Raw genomic sequence first — 21,186 nt, forward strand, 5'->3', positions numbered from 1 at the left:
GAGGCGTAGAACCCCCATGCATACATCTCCCTTTCTCGTTGTCCTCAAAATTTCATCTGTATATGAACAAATGAATGCTATCAGTCTAGCTTGTGGCATATCGTATACCAAATATACTGCTCTCGTGACACTTTGAATACTGCTCCCAAACTTTAACCCGATGAGGATGAGTCCAAAGTATACTCGGGCAGGGGTCTATGGGAAATGCGTGTTGTAGCAAAATCAGTCCGTCCTCAACGGGTTAGTGCTGTGACTGTTCTTCAAGATGTGTGAAGTAGATTTTGTATATGCTATGAAATGACTTCTGAAAAATTTCTTCCAAGGCTTTTGTTAGTTCACTTGAAAAAAGAAAATGGCATCTCATTAGTGTTATACTATTGTATATAAAACTTTGTACCATAGGACAAGTACCATGATTATAGTACTTTGAAGAATGCATTTTCATGCCAGATTATCATATTGCTGTTTTTCTTAATTTATGCTTTTGTTTCCTGAGCCTCCATTGCACACATGTCTTTCTGTTTCTCTTCCTTTACCCTGTAAGAAAATGCCAGGCTTTGCAATCATTATATTGAAATTGAGGCTCAGATTTCATACTTTTCCTCTATTTTGGCCTTTGTGTCTCACAGGAAGACCAAGGTTTTCTTGAAGTACTACCACCAGGACCAACTGGAGGAGAAGATGAGACAAATGGGGCAATCTGCCGTACACCTCACCCGGTGTAAGTACCATACCTGCCTAGTGATGATACAGCTCCTTTTAGTACAGACTAGAAGAAAAAAAAAAAAGGATGGGGGGGATTTAATGATTTATTCATTGCAAATTTGAGCTAAATCGATCAAGGAATAAGGAAGCCACAACTGTTTCAATAAATGGACCATAGAGGGCAACAAATAAACTTAGGGTGGAACTTGTTGACAACTCTCCATTCATTTTCTGCACAAAATTTCACTATTTTTAAGTTTTGTATTGATTCACATATAGACATGGTTCAACTTCATTATACAGCTGTATGCATTTGCAAAATGCATTCCTTTGTGTCATATTTGGACTGTCAGACAAGAAGTTTCACTCACTGTTAACCCCTTGAGGATGAGTCCCGAGTATTCTCGGGCAAGTGTCTATGGGAAATGCGTGTTGTAGCAAGATCAAACCGTCCTCAACGGTTTAAAGGGGATGGCCAGTAACTGATCAGTGGGAATCAGTGGGAATGCTGGGGATGATTGTTCCAATCGTTGTGGGATTCATTTAAGAGTTCATTATATATCTATTGCTGTGTGAAAATTATTTGCTTCAGAATGGTCTCATATTCAAGTAATGTGCAGTTTAATGTTTTCAGCTTAGCATGCCTTTGCAGTGACGGGGCGATCGTTAACGGCCAGTGAACGATCGCCCCGTCACTGTACAGGCATGCCAACCTTTCCTCATTCCACTTTCTCATTCCATGCCCGATTTGGCTCAAACTTTTAGTGATTAATTCTAAGATACATGTATCAAGCATTTGAACAAGAATAACTTCACATGAATGTTGGTTTTTGACACCCCTTGCATTCCAGACATAACTTCTTCTCTCTCTTTTTTAAATTCTTTTGTAGTCTTATACTGCCACTGAAAGCAAAAGCATAATGTCAGACATATGATTTCCTTGGGATTTCACCATAGTTATGGTGCATATATGATTAAATGCAGTATTTTAACAATGTGTGATAACTGTACAGATAATAATAGTGATGTGAGATGAGCTCTCTTGTGTGTGTGATTTACTACAGTGGTACGTGGCTTCCTGGCCAGAAGGAGGTTCCGCAGACTGAGGGAGCAAGCCGTCAAACAGAAGGCTGATGCTGAGGCTTTTCTGGCTCAGGTAGCCTCTCTCAGCATCAAGCACGAGAAGAACATACTGTCGATACTCCAGAAGGACAAGATGATCCCCCACGGTAAAATCATTTTTCCTACATCTCTTCCTCAGTTTCCTCATCAGCTCTTCCTGCTAGTGCTTCTCGTCTGTCTTCCCCTCTTCATTTTCCTCCTCCTCCTCATCTTTCTTTGCCCCTTTGTCTTTGCCCTAATCCATTTCATCCTTCTTTCCATTTCCCCATTCCAATTCTTCCTCATTTTCTTTCCCTCCCCTCCCCCTTCCTTCCCTTCCTTTTGGTCCTGCATCTTCTCTCCTTCTCTACCTCTTTGTCCACCCCAATCTTGCTTCTTCTCTTCCTCCTCTTCTTTTCATCTTCCTCATCCTCCAACTCGTTCTCCTCCTCTTCATCCTTCCTTTCCTCTTTGTCTGTCCTCTGTTCCCATTTAAAAATCCCTTTCTCTCCTTCCCCATTCTTCCTCTTCTTTCTTCCTTCCTCCTTCATCTCCTCTTCCTCTGCCCTCTCCACCTTCATCTCTTTTTCTTTTCTTCTTCTTCCCATCTTTTCTCTTTCTCCAGATCTTGCATCCCCCCTCTAGTCCTCTACCTTCTCATCCTAACCAATCTCCGTCTTTCTCTTCCTCCTCCTCTTCTTTTTCCTCAATCTCCAAGTAATTTTCTTCCTCCACCTCTTTCTTTGCCTTGTCATCTTCACTCTGTTCCCTTTTATCCTTCTCTTCTCTTCCCCTTCCCTCTTCTTTCCTTCTGTCTCTCCCTCCTCCTATTCCCTGCCATCCCCTCTTTCTCCAACCTTTCCACCTCCTCCTCTTTCTCATTTCCTTTGCTTCCCCCATCCTTCTTTCTTTCTTCCTCCTGGTCCTGTGTCTCTTCCTGTTTGTCTTCCCCAATCTTCCTCCTCTGCCCTTTTTTTTCTCTCCTCTTCTTTGGCTTTTTCTCCTCCCCTTCTTTGTTTCCACTTCCTCCTTTCCCTTTTCTTCTTTTCATTTTCCCTCCTCACATGCTCATCCTGTTTGAGCTTCTCCTGGTTCTCTCTCCATCCTGGTTAGTACACAAATATACCAGTCGTGAGAGGTTCTGGTTGAAACTATATGTGCATCAGGTGACTTCCAAAGTACTATGCCCCAAAGAAAATAGTGCTATTGAAGTCACCCAAAGCAAAAAGCTTAACCAGATCCTCGAACAACAGCCTAGTATATTTGCTTTTATCACTCCCAACAAATTTTAAGAGCAACAGCAAAGTTAAGTGAGTCACTGACTGATCTGGAGATATTTTTTTCCATGCACAAAATTACTTATAAAAATGTAAGCGTCATCTGTGCAATACCGTTTACTGTCTTCTCACGAAGCATCACAGTGACATGATGTCTCATGCACTGAAATATGCGCTCATGATTAGAGTGGCACACATGAGCTCAGCAAATGTCACCATGGCAGTGGGATATATATATGTATATATGTATGTATGTATATATATATATATATATATATATATAATGTGAGAAATAGTTCCCTGGGTCCCGAACGTAAGCGGTGCCGCATTGTTGGATGCATATAGTTGAAAGAAATTGGACTGAGGCGGGACGTTGCTCTCGATCTTAGTCTCCCTTTTATTTGTCAAGCTTTCGGCCCGTCATTGGGCCTTCGTCAGGACCTGCGTGGGACTCGTGTGGTTATCGTGCATCCCAGCACCGTGTGCTCATATTCTGTATGTTGGGCTGTATTTTGTCCTGTCTGGTCATGGCCAAGTTTTCTGCTACGGGTGTTTTACTGTAAGTCTCTAACTTGTCCTGTCCTGTCATGGTCCTGTCCTGTCTGGTCCTGTCTGGTCATGGCCAAGTTTTCTGCTACGGGTGTTTTACTGTAAGACTCTAACTTCAGACTTACAGTAAAACACCCGTAGCAGAAAACTTGGCCATGACCAGACAGGACAAAATACAGCCCAACATACAGAATATGAGCACACGGTGCTGGGATGCACGATAACCACACGAGTCCCACGCAGGTCCTGACGAAGGCCCAATGACGGGCCGAAAGCTTGACAAATAAAAGGGAGACTAAGATCGAGAGCAACGTCCCGCCTCAGTCCAATTTCTTTCAACTATATATACATATATATATATATATATATATATGTTTGTTTGGTTTTTTTTTTTACTATTTCCCTACGGAATCAGTTGGACTAGGATTGTCAAGGTTGAAATATGTTTTTTTCACTTTCGATGCCCTCAACCAATCAGAGGACAAGAAATAATTTGAAAGGGATATAAAGCCAATAAAACCTTCTACACCACTTGCTTTTTTTTTCCCAGAATTTGTGGAGAAACTCCACAATGCCACAGGGGTTGTGACCTTCGATGCCAGCGCTCCTCCCGAAATCAAGGAGCCAGAACCTGCAAAGGAAGAGCCAAAGGTAAATAGTAATCTGCCAGAATTGAAAGAATTGCTCCCAAATCTGCTATTTCTTTGTCATCTTTTAATCAGAAACATTTTCAGAACATTTCTGCCTGCCATCTCTGTGTCAAATAGTAATAGAAAGAAATCCAATGAAATTAGAAAATAAATAGGGCAAAATGCCTTTGGATAACCTACTGATAATGTAATGAAGTAATTCCATCACATTGCTATAGCAGTGCAAGATGTCATTTTTTTTTTTTAAGTAATAAAAATTTTGCCATTTTGTGGATATGCTTGCCATGTTGTCACAGTTCACAGACTAGAAAATTTGTAAAGACACCTTGGTGCTACTGAATATGCTTAAATTCTCCATGAATTTCACGTCCCCTCAGTCTCATATAAGCAATTTTTGTCTAGCTGTGGTACACTAAGAACTATGTCTTTCCTCCCAATGCTTGTTACCCTACTGTCCTAATCTTAGGAAGAAGATGATGAAGATGATGATGATGACGACGACGACGATGACGAAGACGATGTGCTCGACGATGAGTTTATCCGTTCAAAGAATGCCAAATTTGGGAAGCCAGGGTCTCGCTCTGCTTCGGTCATGTGGTTCAAACAGACGCAGTCCACCAAGCTGAGGAAGGACGGTGGAGCATTCTACCCGTGGTTCCATGGCATCATCACTCGAAGGTCAGTAGAGGAGTTGGGTAGTCTCTAATCAAGGCTTAGCATTACAGTCCAAGATTTTCTTCTTCTTTTTTTTTTTTTGTAGATGAGATACTGTATAAGCTGTTATTTTCCCATACAGATATTGTCGGGAATGACGAGGTCACAGACATTTTCGCGAGATGTTGTTTTCGCGAATTGACGCCAACGCTAACATAAATGCATTATTACCCTAGCGCATGGCAATATTTTCATGTGTTGTTAAATTCGCGATCCAACTATGATTCGCGAAATTCGCGAAAATTAAACCCTCATGAAAATAACAGCTTGTACAGTATACTTATTGTGGGAGAAGTGAGCTGAAATGTGTTGTATGGATTGTAGGCTTAATAAGAAAAGAAAATCTAAAAGGAATTGTAGTAAGCCTATTTTTTTTTCAAGTACACCTACACTGTATTGTTGGTTTTTCTTCAAGATGTACATATAATTATTTTAATTTGATGTCGCATGGTCATCCACCACATTGTTCAAATATGTCGAGTTTTTACAAGTGTTAAGGTATAATAGAGTATGGCCATCTTTACTCTGCATTTTTCTCTGTTTACAATGTAAAAGAATTTTTGTCATGCAGAAAATTGAATATGAAGTAATTTCAAAGATAATTTTGATATTTCGATACAAAACTAAGAGTTATTGCAATTGTACATAATGTGGAAACTGAATTCTAGTTGAAATGTACACAAATATTTTTTGTTACTTAATGTTAATGAACAGGCTTTGAAATATGCATAATGAACCTGCAACAAAGATTGATAGTTGTTTTCCCTCCTTTCTCATTTCTGAAGAACATAGAAGAATGTTGCAAAAAATTTAGGAATCATATATACATTTGCAATGGTATTCAAAGACTAAGCTCTGTATAAGCTAATTTCAGGAGTGTAGAGTTTGCTTTTCGGTACTACAGTGTACCTTGTTTGTTTATTTTTCTCTTTTCAACAGGCAAGCAGAAGATTTGCTCAGGACCAAACCTGTTGGCTCATACCTGATCCGAGTCAGTGAAAGCCGTTTTGGCTACTCCCTGTCACTGAGGTAAAGGAAGTAAATGAACCCCCTTTTTTTTTTCCTCCTAGGCAAAGCGTAGTGTTGTTTGCTATAAGAATATACACTTCAGCCAAATGTGATGTATTATATGTGTGTTTTATTTTTCATTAAATCAACCATTGATTAGTTCTTCATCATGGTTGTGTATATACATTAACTCACAATGCCATGATGATGTGAAATCTTAGAAAAAGTGCCAGTTCAGACTGTCTGTATTTTATGCCTATGTACATTGTATTTCCACATTAAAACAGTGATCATTACAGAGTCTCGATCATAAGGTAAACACAGAGATTATTGTGGGGAAGGGGGCCAGTAAAATTGAGTTACGCTTTCTTGAAGGGAAATCAAGTACTGTACGTCCAATATGTCAAAACTCGCTAATCTATATCTTGTGATGGAAATATAATAATGTAAAAGTAGAAATTTTCACGCATTTCGCGCAACCAGAAACTAGCGCGAAAACAAATGCACCTGAATATTTTTCCTTGCCATATCTTCTAGTAGTTGATGTCATGATTCCACGGAATTAAAAACATGCAAAACTCTTCTTACCGGGCTGAGCGCGAAAAATTAGTCATGCGAAAATATCCACTTTTACAGTGATCAGTTTCATCTTTTTGTAACCACGTTCCCACCATCCCCACTATCTGGAAAGAAAGGGAAGTCTATTTTCTTCTTAAGCGTACTGTGTTGACCAAACAAAAACATTGATTTGATTTGATTTGATTTGACAGAGGCGCAGATCGGTGCAAGCATTTCATGATAGACCAGCTCCACAATGGAAAGTATGTTGTGGTTGGAGAGCCTCAAGTGCACAAGAGCCTGAATGAACTCATCCGCTTCCACTCGATGTCCAACGTATGGCTGGTGACAAAGATAGATGAAAGGAAGAATGATAGGAGATAAAATGAAGGAATGATAGGAGATAAAATGAAGGAATGATAGGAGATAAAATGAAGGAATGATAGGAGATGAAATGAACAAATGATAGGAGATAAAATGAAGGAATGATAGGAGATGAAATGAACAAATGATAGGAGATAAAATGAAGGAATGATAGGAGATGAAATGAACAAATGATAGGAGATAAAATGAAGGAATGATAGGATATAAAATGAAGGAATGATAGGAGATAAAATGAAGGAATGATAGGATATAAAATGAAGGAATGATAGGAGATAAAATGAAGGAATGATAGGAGATAAAATGAAGGAATGATAGGAGATAAAATGAAGGAATGATAGGAGATAAAATGGAGGAATGATAGGAGATAAAATGAACAAATGATAGGAGATAAAATGAAGGAATGATAGGAGATAAAATGAAGGAATGATAGGAGATAAAATGAAGGAATGATAGGAGATGAAATGAACAAATGATAGGAGATAAAATGAAGGAATGATAGGAGATGAAATGAACAAATGATAGGAGATAAAATGAAGGAATGATAGGAGATGAAATGAACAAATGATAGGAGATAAAATGAAGGAATGATAGGATATAAAATGAAGGAATGATAGGAGATAAAATGAAGGAATGATAGGATATAAAATGAAGGAATGATAGGAGATAAAATGAAGGAATGATAGGAGATAAAATGAAGGAAAGATAGGAGATAAAATGAAGGAATGATAGGAGATAAAATGGAGGAATGATAGGAGATAAAATGGAGGAATGATAGGAGATAAAATGGAGGAATGATAGGAGATAAAATGAAGGAATGATAGGAGATAAAATGGAGGAATGATAGGAGATACAATGAAGGAATGATAGGAGATAAAATAAAGGAATGATAGGATATAAAATGAAGGAATGATAGGAGATAAAATGAAGGAATGATAGGAGATAAAATGAAGGAATGATAGGAGATAAAATGAAGGAATGATAGGAGATAAAATGGAGGAATGATAGGAGATAAAATGGAGGAATGATAGGAGATAAAATGGAGGAATGATAGGAGATAAAATGGAGGAATGATAGGAGATAAAATGAAGGAATGATAGGAGATAAAATGGAGGAATGATAGGAGATAAAAAGGAGGAATGATAGGATATAAAATGAAGGAATGATAGGATATAAAATGAAGGAATGATAGGAGATAAAATGCAGGAATGATAGGAGATAAAATGAAGGAATTATAGGAGATAAAATGAAGGAATGATAGGAGATAAAATGAAGGAATGATAGGAGATAAAATGAAGGAATGGTAGGAGATAAAATGGAGGAATGATAGGATATAAAATGAAGGAATGATAGGAGATAAAATGAAGGAATGATAGGAGATAAAATGAAGGAATGATAGGAGATTAAATGAAGGAATGATAGGAGATAAAATGGAGGAATGATAGGAGATAAAAAGGAGGAATGATAGGATATAAAATGAAGGAATGATAGGAGATAAAATGGAGGAATGATAGGAGATAAAATGAAGGAATGATAGGAGATAAAATGGAGGAATTATAGGAGATAAAATGAAGGAATGATAGGAGATAACATGAAAGAATGATAGGAGATAAAATGAAGGAATGATAGGAGATAAAATGAAGGAATGATAGGAGATAAAATGAAGGAATGATAGGAGATAAAATGAAGGAATGATAGGAGATAAAATGAAGGAATGATAGGAGATAAAATGAAGGAATGATAGGAGATAAAATGAAGGAATGACAGAATATAAAACTAAGGATGGAAAAGTAAAAAAAAAAAGAGACAGAATAAAGAAAGGGAGAAATAAAGGTAGATGAAGGAAAGGTCAAGTATATAAATATGTAGAAGAGAGAGAGAGAAATAGAAAGATAGAATGGAAAGGAAGTTAAATAATCCTATGGATAGAGTTGACAGAAAGACACAGATGAACTGAAAGATATATACGAGGTTGGGATGAGGTTGAGAAAGAGAGAGAGAGAGAGAAAGAACAGGGGTGAGAGTAATGTGGAAAGAAAGATAAATCAGGATTATTTCTGTTCCTTTTTCCCTATGAATACTAGGCATAGCTGCAAAGTTCATTCAGTATTAATGCACATACAAGTGCATGGTGTCAAAATGTCAACAAATATGTGTTGTACTCAAAAAAAATCTCTGCAATACAATCTCTGCTGTATTTTCATTATGAACCAGAGAATGAGAAGAGATGGTTTGATATTTGTATTTATTCCAAGGACTTTGAGCAGTGCATGTATGTGGAGGGTCGTGGTAATAACTTTGTGAAATATCAATGCCAATCGATGTAGTGTATCAAAAAAAAAAGTCTCACCCTTCACCCATCTGTTTATTTATCTAGAATCCCATCTCACCATTTGGAGACATCCTCATTGAACCATGTGGACAGGTAAGATGAGTGTTTTCACGGGAGAAGAAGTAGAAATTAAGCAGTAGTATGAAGCAGGTTAATCCTGGGGCATTTTTCAGCTTTATAGGCTTCCCTGCATTTCTGAACAGAAAGCTGTGTTATATGTAATGACAGTGATAGAAGCGTATACTGCACACGGCATATATTTTGTGTGTACAATATTTTACAATATTTTGCAAATCAGGCCTTGTTCGACGATCTTGTGAGTGGTTGAACTCACAAGCAACTGTTTGGCGGAGGTCTGCACTCTCAGAATGCTTTTCTAGTTTATAAAATGTCTCTACATTGTTTGTAGTACCAATGACTCTCCTTTTGTAATCTTTTAACATGAATAATGTTGTTAAATGAAAAAGATGGATTTTAAAACTTTTTTTCACCCTACTTGCAGGAGGAAGGTGAATGCGACTACGGAGACCTGCTTGAGAGGGAGGGCAGCCAACGCTCAACGTCATCCATGCCTGTGAGTAGTTTGACATGTCACCCCCTGGTGTGAAAATGGAATGTCCCAGGAGTCATATTTGAATAATGTGTTCCAGGGGTGAATCTATTGCTTGTGTAGGGGATGTGACCTTGTCATGGTGTGTCCATGACAAGAATGCCAAATACTAACTACTGATGTTGGTCAAAGGTTGTTTCAGTGTTGTTACTGTCATTTACCAATTCTTAAATGTGTATATTGGTTGTGAAAGTGAAGGTTTATCACTGTATGTTTTACAACAAATATATTATGTAACATGTAAAACTATATTGAGGGGAAATATATGAAGGAATATAAAAAACAGGTATCAAGGATTTTTTTTTTTTTTTTTAAGGGGATGTATTTGATTTCCCTAATGGTTTCAACGGCTTTTAAAAATGTGTCACAGTTGTTCTGAAGCTTTAACCCGTTGAAGACGGTTTGATTTTGCTACAACACACATTTCCCATAGACACTTGCCCGAGTATACTCGGGACTCGTCCTCAACGGGTTAAGACTATACCAAAGTAGACTTCAGAGTGCATAGTATCTGTCCCCTCCATTTAGTATCATTCATCCAATGAAGGAAAGATTTACTGCGATGCATTAAAACTGATGTGTTTATCTGCATGGTGTGCTTGAAAAATAGGACATAGAGGGATGCATATATAAGGAATGTTGTAGAAGGAGTTATGTTTGGGCTGTCAGATGATTTTGATATCAAAATTCCCTTCAACCACCATTTATTAGGCATTTCCTCTGAAGGCCGGAAATGGCATTTTTGGATTCATTTATATATCATCTCTCATTCATATTCTCCATTCCCTATCACCTGCTCAGTCTCGTGGTGTCCCGTCGCCGACATTTGACCCGTACCTCGTGCCAGATGCCGCCCATGAGGCCCAAGGCAGTGTGAGGCCCAAGTCCCCGTCGTTCCAGCGCAGGCTGACTTCTGGGCCCCGCGGTCCATCACACTCTCCTTCCACAGTGTCAAACCAGAAGGGGGGCGACAGAGGGTCTTATCTCAGCATTCAGGGTGACGATTTTCCCCCGCCCCCTCCTCAGGTAAAAAAAAAACCCACAAACACAAACTCCACACTGCCCAAAATGACCATAATAAATAGAGCAGATTTGGACCTCCAGAGCTCGATGAATGGGAGATGTTCTATGAAAGTTGATTCCAGTTAGGAAGTCAAAAAGTTAGAGGATGTCGAAGTTTCACGCATTGATCACCAAATAGTGATTTTGGTTCCAACCACATGATATGCAAATTAGCTCAGGTCGATATCTACTCACAGCTCTTGCCTTTGAATCTGCCAAAAATATCATGTTTTTCATTGGTACTTTATAGTATCTACAATTCTTTCCCCAAAAATGTCATCATTGCTACTTGTATGTTACTGCATTATGCGACAAAATTTACAGATGAAGAATACAAGTTTGGTTTAATCTCATGCCAAAAGCCAAAAGTTATTGCAGATTCGTATAATTGTCAGGGACCGTGACATCACGACCTCACTTTATCTGCATTTGTGACCCTGCATCACAAAACCAAGAGAAAGTCACCAAATATGGATTTCGCTCTGGGCAGATTCTGAAAGAGTAGACTTTAAGCTTCAAAATGACATATATGTATACATGTGTAACTCAATACAAATGGATTTAACAAACTTCCCTAAATAACAAAGAGAAAGTACATTCTCTGAAAAAGTGTTACTGAGAAAGGAGGCTTTGAAGTTGAGGGTCTATATACCCAAGTGCTTAATATCATCCAATGTGTGCTGAGCGCAATGAATGGGACAAAAAAAAAATATATAAAACTGGAGAAACCACAATGAAAAGATGATCAGATTATGCTGCAATTTGTCACACTTATTAAGCACATTCTATTCATGACTACTGCCAACTTTAAATGCAGTAGCATTACCTTTCAAAAGTTATATGAGTTCAAAGTGAAGAGTGTGTAAAGGGTTTTTAAAAAATGAAAAGAGGTCACTGAGACGTACCCTATCACACTATTCTACAAAAGCTGATGAAGAAAAACTGCAAAAAACAAACAATTTTTTATCTGCCTTATGATGCAAAACTTAAGCATTATGATGGAGTATTGCTCTTTCAGAACATAAAAAACCAAAGATTGACTAGGTTGACCCGTTTTATCTATTTTGAGTCCTCACATGAAGTCGAGTCATGCAACTTTGTGTTGGTTTTGTGATGCATGGTCACATAATAATGACTCATACTAATCACTCCTTCGTGAAAATATGTGAAACTTCTACATTTCATACCTTCCCTTATTCCAGGTAACATTTTCATGGGATCTCTACTGTTCTGTTTGATTATTTTTTAATTACATTATTAAAGCCAACTTGAATGTTGTGTGGAATTGGACTTTAACCCCCTGAGTGTGTGTTTGTTTGCCTGTATGTGGGTGTGTGTATGATGGTGCAAGAATCATGTATTTGTGTGTGAATATGTCTATACATGTGTGAACATAGTGCCATATACATGTACATGCATGTACTGTGTCTGTGATGTGTGTTTTTGTTTGTTGTGGTTTGGTTTGCTGTGGTTTGGTTTGCTGTATGCAGAAAGGTCAGCAAGAAAGCATTTACTTTGCAGCTTCAAAAAAAAAAAAAAACAATAACCCATGATTATACAGACAATAATGTTTGCACCATTTGCATGCAAATTGAGTGTTATGTTTTCTGTGACCAAGCAGACATACCAAAACATGCAGTTTTGCTCCATTTCTTGGAAAGACAAAGCTTAACCTTTTTTTTCCAAATTTTCAAATAATTGTTCAATCATGATGTTATCATACTTGAAAGATCATGTTCTTGCATGTGATACTTTGATTTTAAAGTTGGCTTCACCTGCCCTCTTGTTTGTACAGTTTTACTCAATTTCAGTTTAGTTTCTTCACTCTTGATCATATAAATAGGATGATATGTTGGCATTGTCTGCTATGTTTGAATATGTTCTTTGTACACACAAAATTATGAGAACATGCAAATGCATGTCTATTGTAAAAAAAAGTCTTCGTGTATTGAGTTATTAGGCATATGTTTAATTGATTATTATGTCAATGATAATGACAGAAAGGTTATTTAAAATACATGATCAGATTGGTCTGTTTTGATGCCACATTTACTGCTTGTGCTCAATATTTTGTCATACTAGATGTCAAAATCATTTTCATGATTTGGTGTATTGCATGTTTTACTTTGAAGGTGACCTTCTTGTCGACTCCTATCATATCTGGATTCAAGAGGGGACTGAGCTTTTGATCCGAGCAGAATCTTCATCAGAGGCAAAAACTTATTTTTTTCCCCCCAGGCAAAGATTCCGCCAGGATCGACAACTCAGGCCCCTCTTGATTCCATTTTAATTCCATTGGCTCACGACTATTAGATAAGCAGTTTCAGCAGCTTTTTTTTTTTTTTTACTGCATTCATATTTCATCCTAATGTATATGACTTCATTATTATTTATGTCCACTTTCTGTCACATAAAAGTCCTCACCCTTTTAATAGTCAACCATCATGGAGGTTGTGTTTCTAATAATTCATATTCATATTCATACTTACATTTCATGCCCCACTGGTGAATGTGTACTACTTTCCCCTCCTTTCCCTAAGAATGGATCAAAATATTGTGAAAAACAGAGCGTGATCCAGAATGAACCATTTGATTGTTTGTACGATAAATGCATAATTAGTAGAAAAAGTCAAGTTTTATATCAGCATTAGGGTCCATGGCCAGGATGAAATAGAATTAAGTGACGATGTAAGCTTTCAGAGTGTTTGTAGCTGGGAATAATGCATGACAGAAGATATGCTATTTGATGCTATATGAGGTGTTATTTGATATTTTTCCCCATGCAAGAATAATGTTCTTGTGGATGACCCTACACTATGCAAATTCAGTCAATTATTCTTAACAAATGTGAATATGGTTTTGTAAATTGCTTTCAATATCGTAAATAATTACTGTAACTACAGCATACGGTGGGGGTGCTGTGGCATAGTGGATAAGACTCTCGACTCCCAATGGGAGGACCTGAGTTCGATTCCCGCCCAGTGCTTACGTCCTTGGACAAAATGTTTTTACCTACTATGTCCCTCTCAACCCAGGCGTATAACTGGGTACATGGCAATACCGGGGTAATAATAATGGCAGAGTCTTCTGCTAGAGCATTAGTAACACTGAAGAGGCTACCCTGGATAAATAAGACATTATTATTGCTATTATTACATACTTTGTCAGAACAGAGTGACAATGAAAGACTTCTTTTGAATGCCAGTGCTGTTGATCCTCCATATATTATGCAGAAACATATCCACCCAAACATACCTTTTCACTGCATTTGTTTATATTTCATTTAATTTTTTTTTTTTCAGTAAGGAAATCAACACACGCAAAATTTAAGTCCTAAAGTTAAGATTCAGAGATGATAAAATACATCTAGAAATGTACCATGTAATATGTGTTATGTGCACAAACATGCCCAGTCACATACACACACAAACACACACACAAGCTTACAATCATTTTCACATGCCATTATGTGTGCAATATCTTGTGCTACACAAACATAGAGAAGAGTAAAAACAGAGTTGTAACTTATCTATCATTCAGCCACACTACCTCATAATACAGGAATGTTGTCTGCCTTTCATCCTGTATGCATGATTTATATTTACATATCAGCGAGTTTTGTTCTCCACATAATTATCATGTGTACTAACTCATCTGTGACTTTATCAGGGCAACTTATGGTGATGGGTCATACTATATATGTTTATTCATTCTTATAACATTGGGAAGAAGCAGTTCATGTGTACAAAGTTATGAATTGAAGGTGGGCTTTAATAAAATAACTTAGAGGTTCTACAGAGAGCTAATCAAACTATTTCTTATTATGACTATAGTGGACATAACAGCTTAATGTGTGTTCAGTAATATCAATGTTTCATCCACACATTTTGTTTCCCTGGAGAATATCATCCTCGATGTTTAACCTGCATCTATATGGCCACAATTCTATCAACCATCATTTATTTTTGATAGATAAAAATTCACCTCAAAACCATATCACTGTAAACTTTAACAACATACATGTACTTTCAGGGGAAAATTTTCATCAACCTGCATCTATACGGCCACAATTCTATTGTCCATCCTTTGATTTTGATAGATGAAGTAACTATATCAATGTTAACTTTTAACAACATACTCTCGGGGGAAAAAAATCATTTTGATTTTAGTTTTGAGTTTGAGTTTGAGTTTCAATCTTTAGTTTGTGGTTATTCAGGAAGAAATCCAGTTCTCTTTAGCCATCAACCACAAGACAAGTCCCCTGTGGTGGATTAGCCTGTAAAGGATGAAGTGCACTACTGCTGCTTTCATGAGATTTGAACTGAGAAGCCCAAAACTGAGAGTCTGTGGCCAAATTCCACTGAACCCCAACAGCTTCCTATACATGTCCCAAAATCATAAAAAGCAGATGTGCATCCAAACAAGCACATTTCTTTTCTCTTTTTGGGGAAGTTCAGCTTGAAGATTCAAAAGCAAAAATGTGTACCTATGAACCATACACAATAATGAGGAACCTTATAGAAACTAGACTAAATCATGATTTGATATCTAAAGAATGTCAGTATGTATTAAAACATGGTGGGAAACAATGTGTAAAAATAAAATCCCTTCATTCCTTATCATCAAATTAGCTACCTACAAATGGACATTAAAATGTTATAGAAATGTATCTATGAAGGATGCCTGTAAGCAGAAGTGCACATATAAAGACTGAATATTATGATAGTGGAAAGCCAGCATCAGCTTCCAAATCTTTGCCCCTTTTTATTTACCACCCAGATTTGTTTTTAAGGCCCATGCTTATTTCATTCAAAGGTTTTGGAGAATTCATGTAGTAAATGTCAAGTAACGTCATTCGCATATAAAACCTCACCGTGGTATTATCACATAATCTCTTCATCTCATTTGGAAACTGGTCCTTTTTGTCTGTTTTTTGTTTTGTTTTGTTTTGGGTTTTTTTTGTAATCTGAATGCTTTCATGCACAGTGGCTATATATCCATCACTTCATATGACTGCATTGCATCTCTTTGTTTTATTCAAGCATGCGTGTGGGTCTTGGGCTATTATACACAAGTGAACACATATTCACCCTCATGTAATATGCTACCACGTACCAGCCATTGCGTCATCGATACTGCAGTGAATTGAATGTCATGGTCCTTCAGCAGATGTCTTCTTGTATTATATATGTCTTGTCTGCAGGTGCTACAAGCATCGAGTGAGAAGTGAGATACCATGGCTTTAGCTGGAAGCAGAACAACTGTTTCCTTAGAGTAAGGCACGTTTGGTATTCAATAAAGCATGCAAGCCTGTGATTCTATGCATGGATGTGAATGAAATTTTTATGAACACCCATATGAGTTCTTTCTTTACCAGCATGTTCATTAGGTCAGCAGTGTAGCTGTCCCTTCTCTGCAAGAAACTTTTCTTGCATGTGACACATCATTATGACATTGATAGTAATTTTTTTTTCCTGGCTTGAAGCCAATCTGCATTTTATTTCCTGGATCCTCTTCTCAAGAGCTCTGTTTCATAGACCTTCATGGCATGCTCCAGTAGCTTGATAGCACGGTAGGGTCTGCAAGTCAGTAGGTCTCCTTTTCCTTTATAGAATAGAACTACCACTCATTCCGTCTGTCCAGTCTGATGAGATGTGACCTTGATCATCTAGAATGTCAGTGCTGAGACCTGCCATCCATCCTTCACCATGCTAGCTCCCTGGGTCCCTGTAGTAGTCCAGAAACCATGCCTGAGGAACCCCATGGCCACGCCCTGCTTGGAAGATGAAAGGGCACCAGCAGCATTACCTTTTGAGATAAAACATCTAGGACCCTTCTTTGTTTCAGGCTGAGTCATAACTTGGCTCTGACTTTTCATGTAGCTTTCTCAGACTCCTCTGATTGAGGCATCCTTAGCAACAATGTTACTAGTCTCACCTTTCACACACATTTGGCTGATCACGCCCAAGGTTGCACTTGTGCCATTTGCTTCACGATCTTGTGCAGCATGATTATGTTGATTGTCTTCTATTACCTCCTTCATAAGCTTTCTGGGATTCCTCAAATCACATGGCAAAAGATTCTCATGACAAGCTTGTGAGTTTCATAATTTTTTTCCCCCTTGCATGATTCTAGATCCTCTCCTCTGTGTCCTGCCTGCATACTATAAACCAGCTAGGATGTTGACTAGCTTGTTCCCTATCACCATTCTTTGAGTTGTGGTTCTATCACCAATCCTGTCCACACTGGCCACCTAAGAGAATTAAACCCCAAGTCTTGCTGATGGACCCTCAATGTGCCTTGTATGCCACTTCGCAGTGACTTGGCATGAACATTCCCCAGAGTGCGTTCTTTGCTAATTGGTGCAGATGTGGGGGGGGGGGGGGGGGGGGGGGGAAGGGGGGAACTAATATTGTCAATGAATATGGATTGCTAATCCCCCTAATCTCCATGATGTCACCATGACATAGCTGTTGAACCTTGGCACATTGCAACACCTGAGTGTGCTTGCAACTTGACAATTATGTCAAGTCTGTAGGGATTTGAATGCAGATGAAACAGCTTAGTGAGCTATAGTGAAGTGCCTGGGCATATTTAGGAGTTAAGATGCCTACTCCAGCTGTGTCATCTCCTTTGCCTTGCTACTTTTGCATGTACCTGACTCCTTATATGCTGCCACTTCTGCCATTCCATCAGACTCCCTGCAGGCAAGAGATAGCAATCTTTCTCATCACATAGATCTACAACCTCGCGAGACCTTCCGTGTTTCGTAAAACTTGTTATCAGTGACAACTGCCACATTTCTATGACAAATTTGCTCTTAGCCAATCAGATGCAAGGATTTCAGTAGCTTACAACAACTATGACAACTTGTCACTGATAACAACTTTTATGAAACGGGGCCCTGATGTACCCCTGTAGATGTTCCAGGAGGCTACGCGTAGATTGTTCTCCATGTCTTTTCTCCAATGCGTCTCAAAACTCAAGTTGGTGGCCCAGTATGGTGCATTTGTAGAATCATGTTGATTACATTGTTTGACTTGTCAATTTCTGTCAATTGTCTAAAAGGAATCTATCAATAAACAAACCAAATGATATGTTTTTGTGTATTTAAGTGGCATACAAAATGCTTTTATTATCCTGATGTGTCTAGCTTTTACATTTATTTTTCATATATTTGCCAACTTATTTGTCTGTATTGTTTTGCTTGTAAGCTACATAGTATCAAGTGTTATTGTTCCTTCTATTTTAAAGTGTCATCAACACTTTATTAGATCCCTGACATGATATCATGTTGGTATTTCTGTGAGAGATGATATACATTGCCATAAACTGAAGCATCTCCCTCCCTCCCCCCCCCCCCCCAAAAAAAAAAAAAATTAAAAAATTAAAAAATAAAAAATGAATAAATAAATAAGTAAATAAATGGGCAAAAACGTGCACTCTTTCAACAGCATTCATTATTTTCCTGACCAATATGATTTTTGGCATGCTTATGTTACAACTTCAATATTATTCTAGCTCATATTGGACATTTTTATCCGTATGGCATTGTTCAAATTATGTGACTACTATTACACTTCAATACCAGTCACACTGCTTCATACATGCATTCATATGAGCATTTAAGAAATCTTGACATTTGATCCACTTTCTTCTAGCAACTGAAGTCGAAAGAGCTTTGATGTGAAATGCCTCAATTTTGCAGCGTTATTTCTGTCTTTGCTCATCATATCAAAACATACACACCCATGTATCCAGCATTCCCAATGGGCATCACATTGTTAAACCAATCCCCATATTACTGGGAGCACTAGTTGGACCATTGACTTTTACCAAGCTATTTAGTGGGTCTTATTGTTTTTCGCCTTATGACATTTGTATATGGTTATACATGATTTTTACCTTGTGCATTGTGATTTCTTACATGTGAATTGTCAAGTCAGTAAGAAAAGATGATTCCTCAGCTGATGCTTAATCAAAGCAACATCAAAGCAGTATAGGCTACACAACTTCTTGTACAGGTGTATGTAATGGGGGCTATTTTAACATGGAAGTTATTAAAGGCATATCCATCATGTAATCAGAGGACATTATGAAAAATATAGTGAGAGAGTATTCTATGCCTTAATGCGAATAAAATGTCTCAGTGCAATATTTTTTGTCATATCATATTTTCATGAGGTTTGTTAACTTATGATATGTTTGAAAGAAAATCATTGTGCATAAAAAAAAACAGATTTAAGTCATTAAAATAATTGACTTCCATTTTTACACTCTCTTATGCTAATGAATGATTGATTAAAGTTCTCTTTTACTTTCTTGGTTCCCAACGTAGCCCTTGAAGCACACCAGTGGTAGCACCTTCACTCGCCGGTCGGCAATACGCCAGCGCTCACCCAGTCGCCCCACCTCAACTCAGTTCTAATCAGAGTCCATCACACCAGACTGTACTCTTCTCAATATGGTGCAGTTTGAAATACACCTTTTTCCCATAGGACCTGAGCCTATATTAAAGTTGAATGGTCGAGATCATGTGACTACACATGCAATGGCACACAGTGATGTTTATTTTCTATTTTTTAATGAAAGTAAAAGAATTGAAGATAAAGTTTTGTAGTTCTCAAGGTGAGGTCTGAAATATGAGAGTAATCATGAAATCAGTTTTGTTTTCAAAACAAAAGTTATGAAATAAGATATGAGGTAGCACTTCTCTGCAAGTTGTTAAACAGGAATATATGTATTGTTGAATGTACGGTAAGTGAAAGGATATCTAATGAATAGTGAGGAATCAGGAACATAGATGCGGGTTGAAATATGTTATACTCTCTGTTGGAAATTTAACATAGACATATATATGCAGACTCCTGTATTGTATTAGCAGTCATGATAATGAATCTTGTCTTTCATGAGCCTGCCCTCCTCAAGGTATAAAGCATCACAATCTATTAATGATATTTAATTCGATGCTGCAGTCTATATTGACTTTGTAGAAAATTCCTGTTCATATTTGCTGAGCATTTTTGAGGTTCTCTTTTCATTTACTCTCCTTTAAGTTGAAAAGAAATTTTAGACTCATACATGTATTCAAAATTGACATCATGCATTGTAATATTACTTGTGCGTTAGTATTTTAGAAGAGATTTTGAAATGAAGACTGCTGTAATTGTGTTTGAAATTTGATGATGGAACACCTTGTGGAGTAAGAGTGATGAACAACTCTTCCTTTTTTAAGGATGCACAGTATTCATTGATTTAAAAAAATCAGGTTTTGACATCTAGAAAGTATTGGTATGCTACATGTAAATTGCTACACAGTGAATATAGGCATAATGATAGTAAATGAGTAATGAGTGTAAGTAGTAATCATTGGCATATTGTATTACACCTAGCAATAATTGTCTGTATTCAATATCATCTTCTGACAATGTGATGCCAAATGTGACTTGGAAATCATGTATCACGTAGAATTTCACAAGCATTTTTTTTTCATTTTTTTTTTTTTAATTCACCTTGTCTACACAGTGTCTTGGCAGGATGTTCTGATTGTGGTTCTATAGGTCTGTGGTCTCAGATTTTATTTGCAGGGTGACTCATAAACCAAACACTGAAATATATTTCGCCCTGTCTGCTTTAAATCAACTAATGAATCAAATTGCTCTTTCATTTGGTGTTGGATGTAGCTCTGATTTGCTAGGCATTGTGGGATTGTAGACAGATGAAGGCTCATTTTGGCTTAACGAAGTCACCATTTGATGAGTTTGCGAGGACATTTTGAATCATAGTCAGTATGCAATAGCAGTTTAGAATGGGACTGTAAATCCCCATAGAAGAAATAGGAGAACACAAGTATTATGTGAAAATTGGGAGGATATCTAAGAAAGCTCACTCAGTGCTGCAAAAAGGATGAGGTCAAAAATGAGGTTTGCTTTTGACTCCACAACTTATCAGTAGGGGAAAGCATGGTTAAATCTAGATCGGTTTTTTTTTTTTTTTTTTTTGATATACAGGAAGGTGGATAGGAAGATGGTTTCTGACTTTAACAAGTGTGAAAGCTCAAGCTTGTCTGAATTTTATAGAAAGTTTTTATCAATGAATATGGTGGTGATTTTTTTTCCCCATGAAAAAAAAAAAAAAAATATATATATATATATATATGTAAGTAATTGTAATGACTGTGGGTTCTTTGTTATGTAGATAAGTAAATATGCTTTCAATTTGAACATGTATGGTATATTT

General features: G+C 37.4%; 1 protein-coding gene across 1 annotated transcript in view; it reads left to right on the plus strand.

Annotated features, from left to right (window-relative positions):
• Positions 1–16,228, plus strand: part of LOC140230739 (myosin-IIIb-like) — a 68,294-nt gene extending 52,066 nt beyond the window's left edge. Inside the window, exons 21-30 of the mRNA XM_072310875.1 lie at positions 630–721; positions 1,770–1,934; positions 4,183–4,283; positions 4,749–4,960; positions 5,936–6,025; positions 6,775–6,898; positions 9,321–9,368; positions 9,778–9,849; positions 10,687–10,911; positions 16,151–16,228. Coding sequence (XP_072166976.1) covers positions 630–721; positions 1,770–1,934; positions 4,183–4,283; positions 4,749–4,960; positions 5,936–6,025; positions 6,775–6,898; positions 9,321–9,368; positions 9,778–9,849; positions 10,687–10,911; positions 16,151–16,177 — 1,156 coding nt within the window. The 3' untranslated portion in view covers positions 16,178–16,228. The remainder of the gene's footprint in view (positions 1–629; positions 722–1,769; positions 1,935–4,182; positions 4,284–4,748; positions 4,961–5,935; positions 6,026–6,774; positions 6,899–9,320; positions 9,369–9,777; positions 9,850–10,686; positions 10,912–16,150) is intronic.
• Positions 16,229–21,186: the final 4,958 nt, after the last annotated feature.

This window comes from Diadema setosum, chromosome 7 (genome assembly GCF_964275005.1).
Source record: "Diadema setosum chromosome 7, eeDiaSeto1, whole genome shotgun sequence".
NCBI lineage: Eukaryota > Metazoa > Echinodermata > Echinoidea > Diadematoida > Diadematidae > Diadema > Diadema setosum.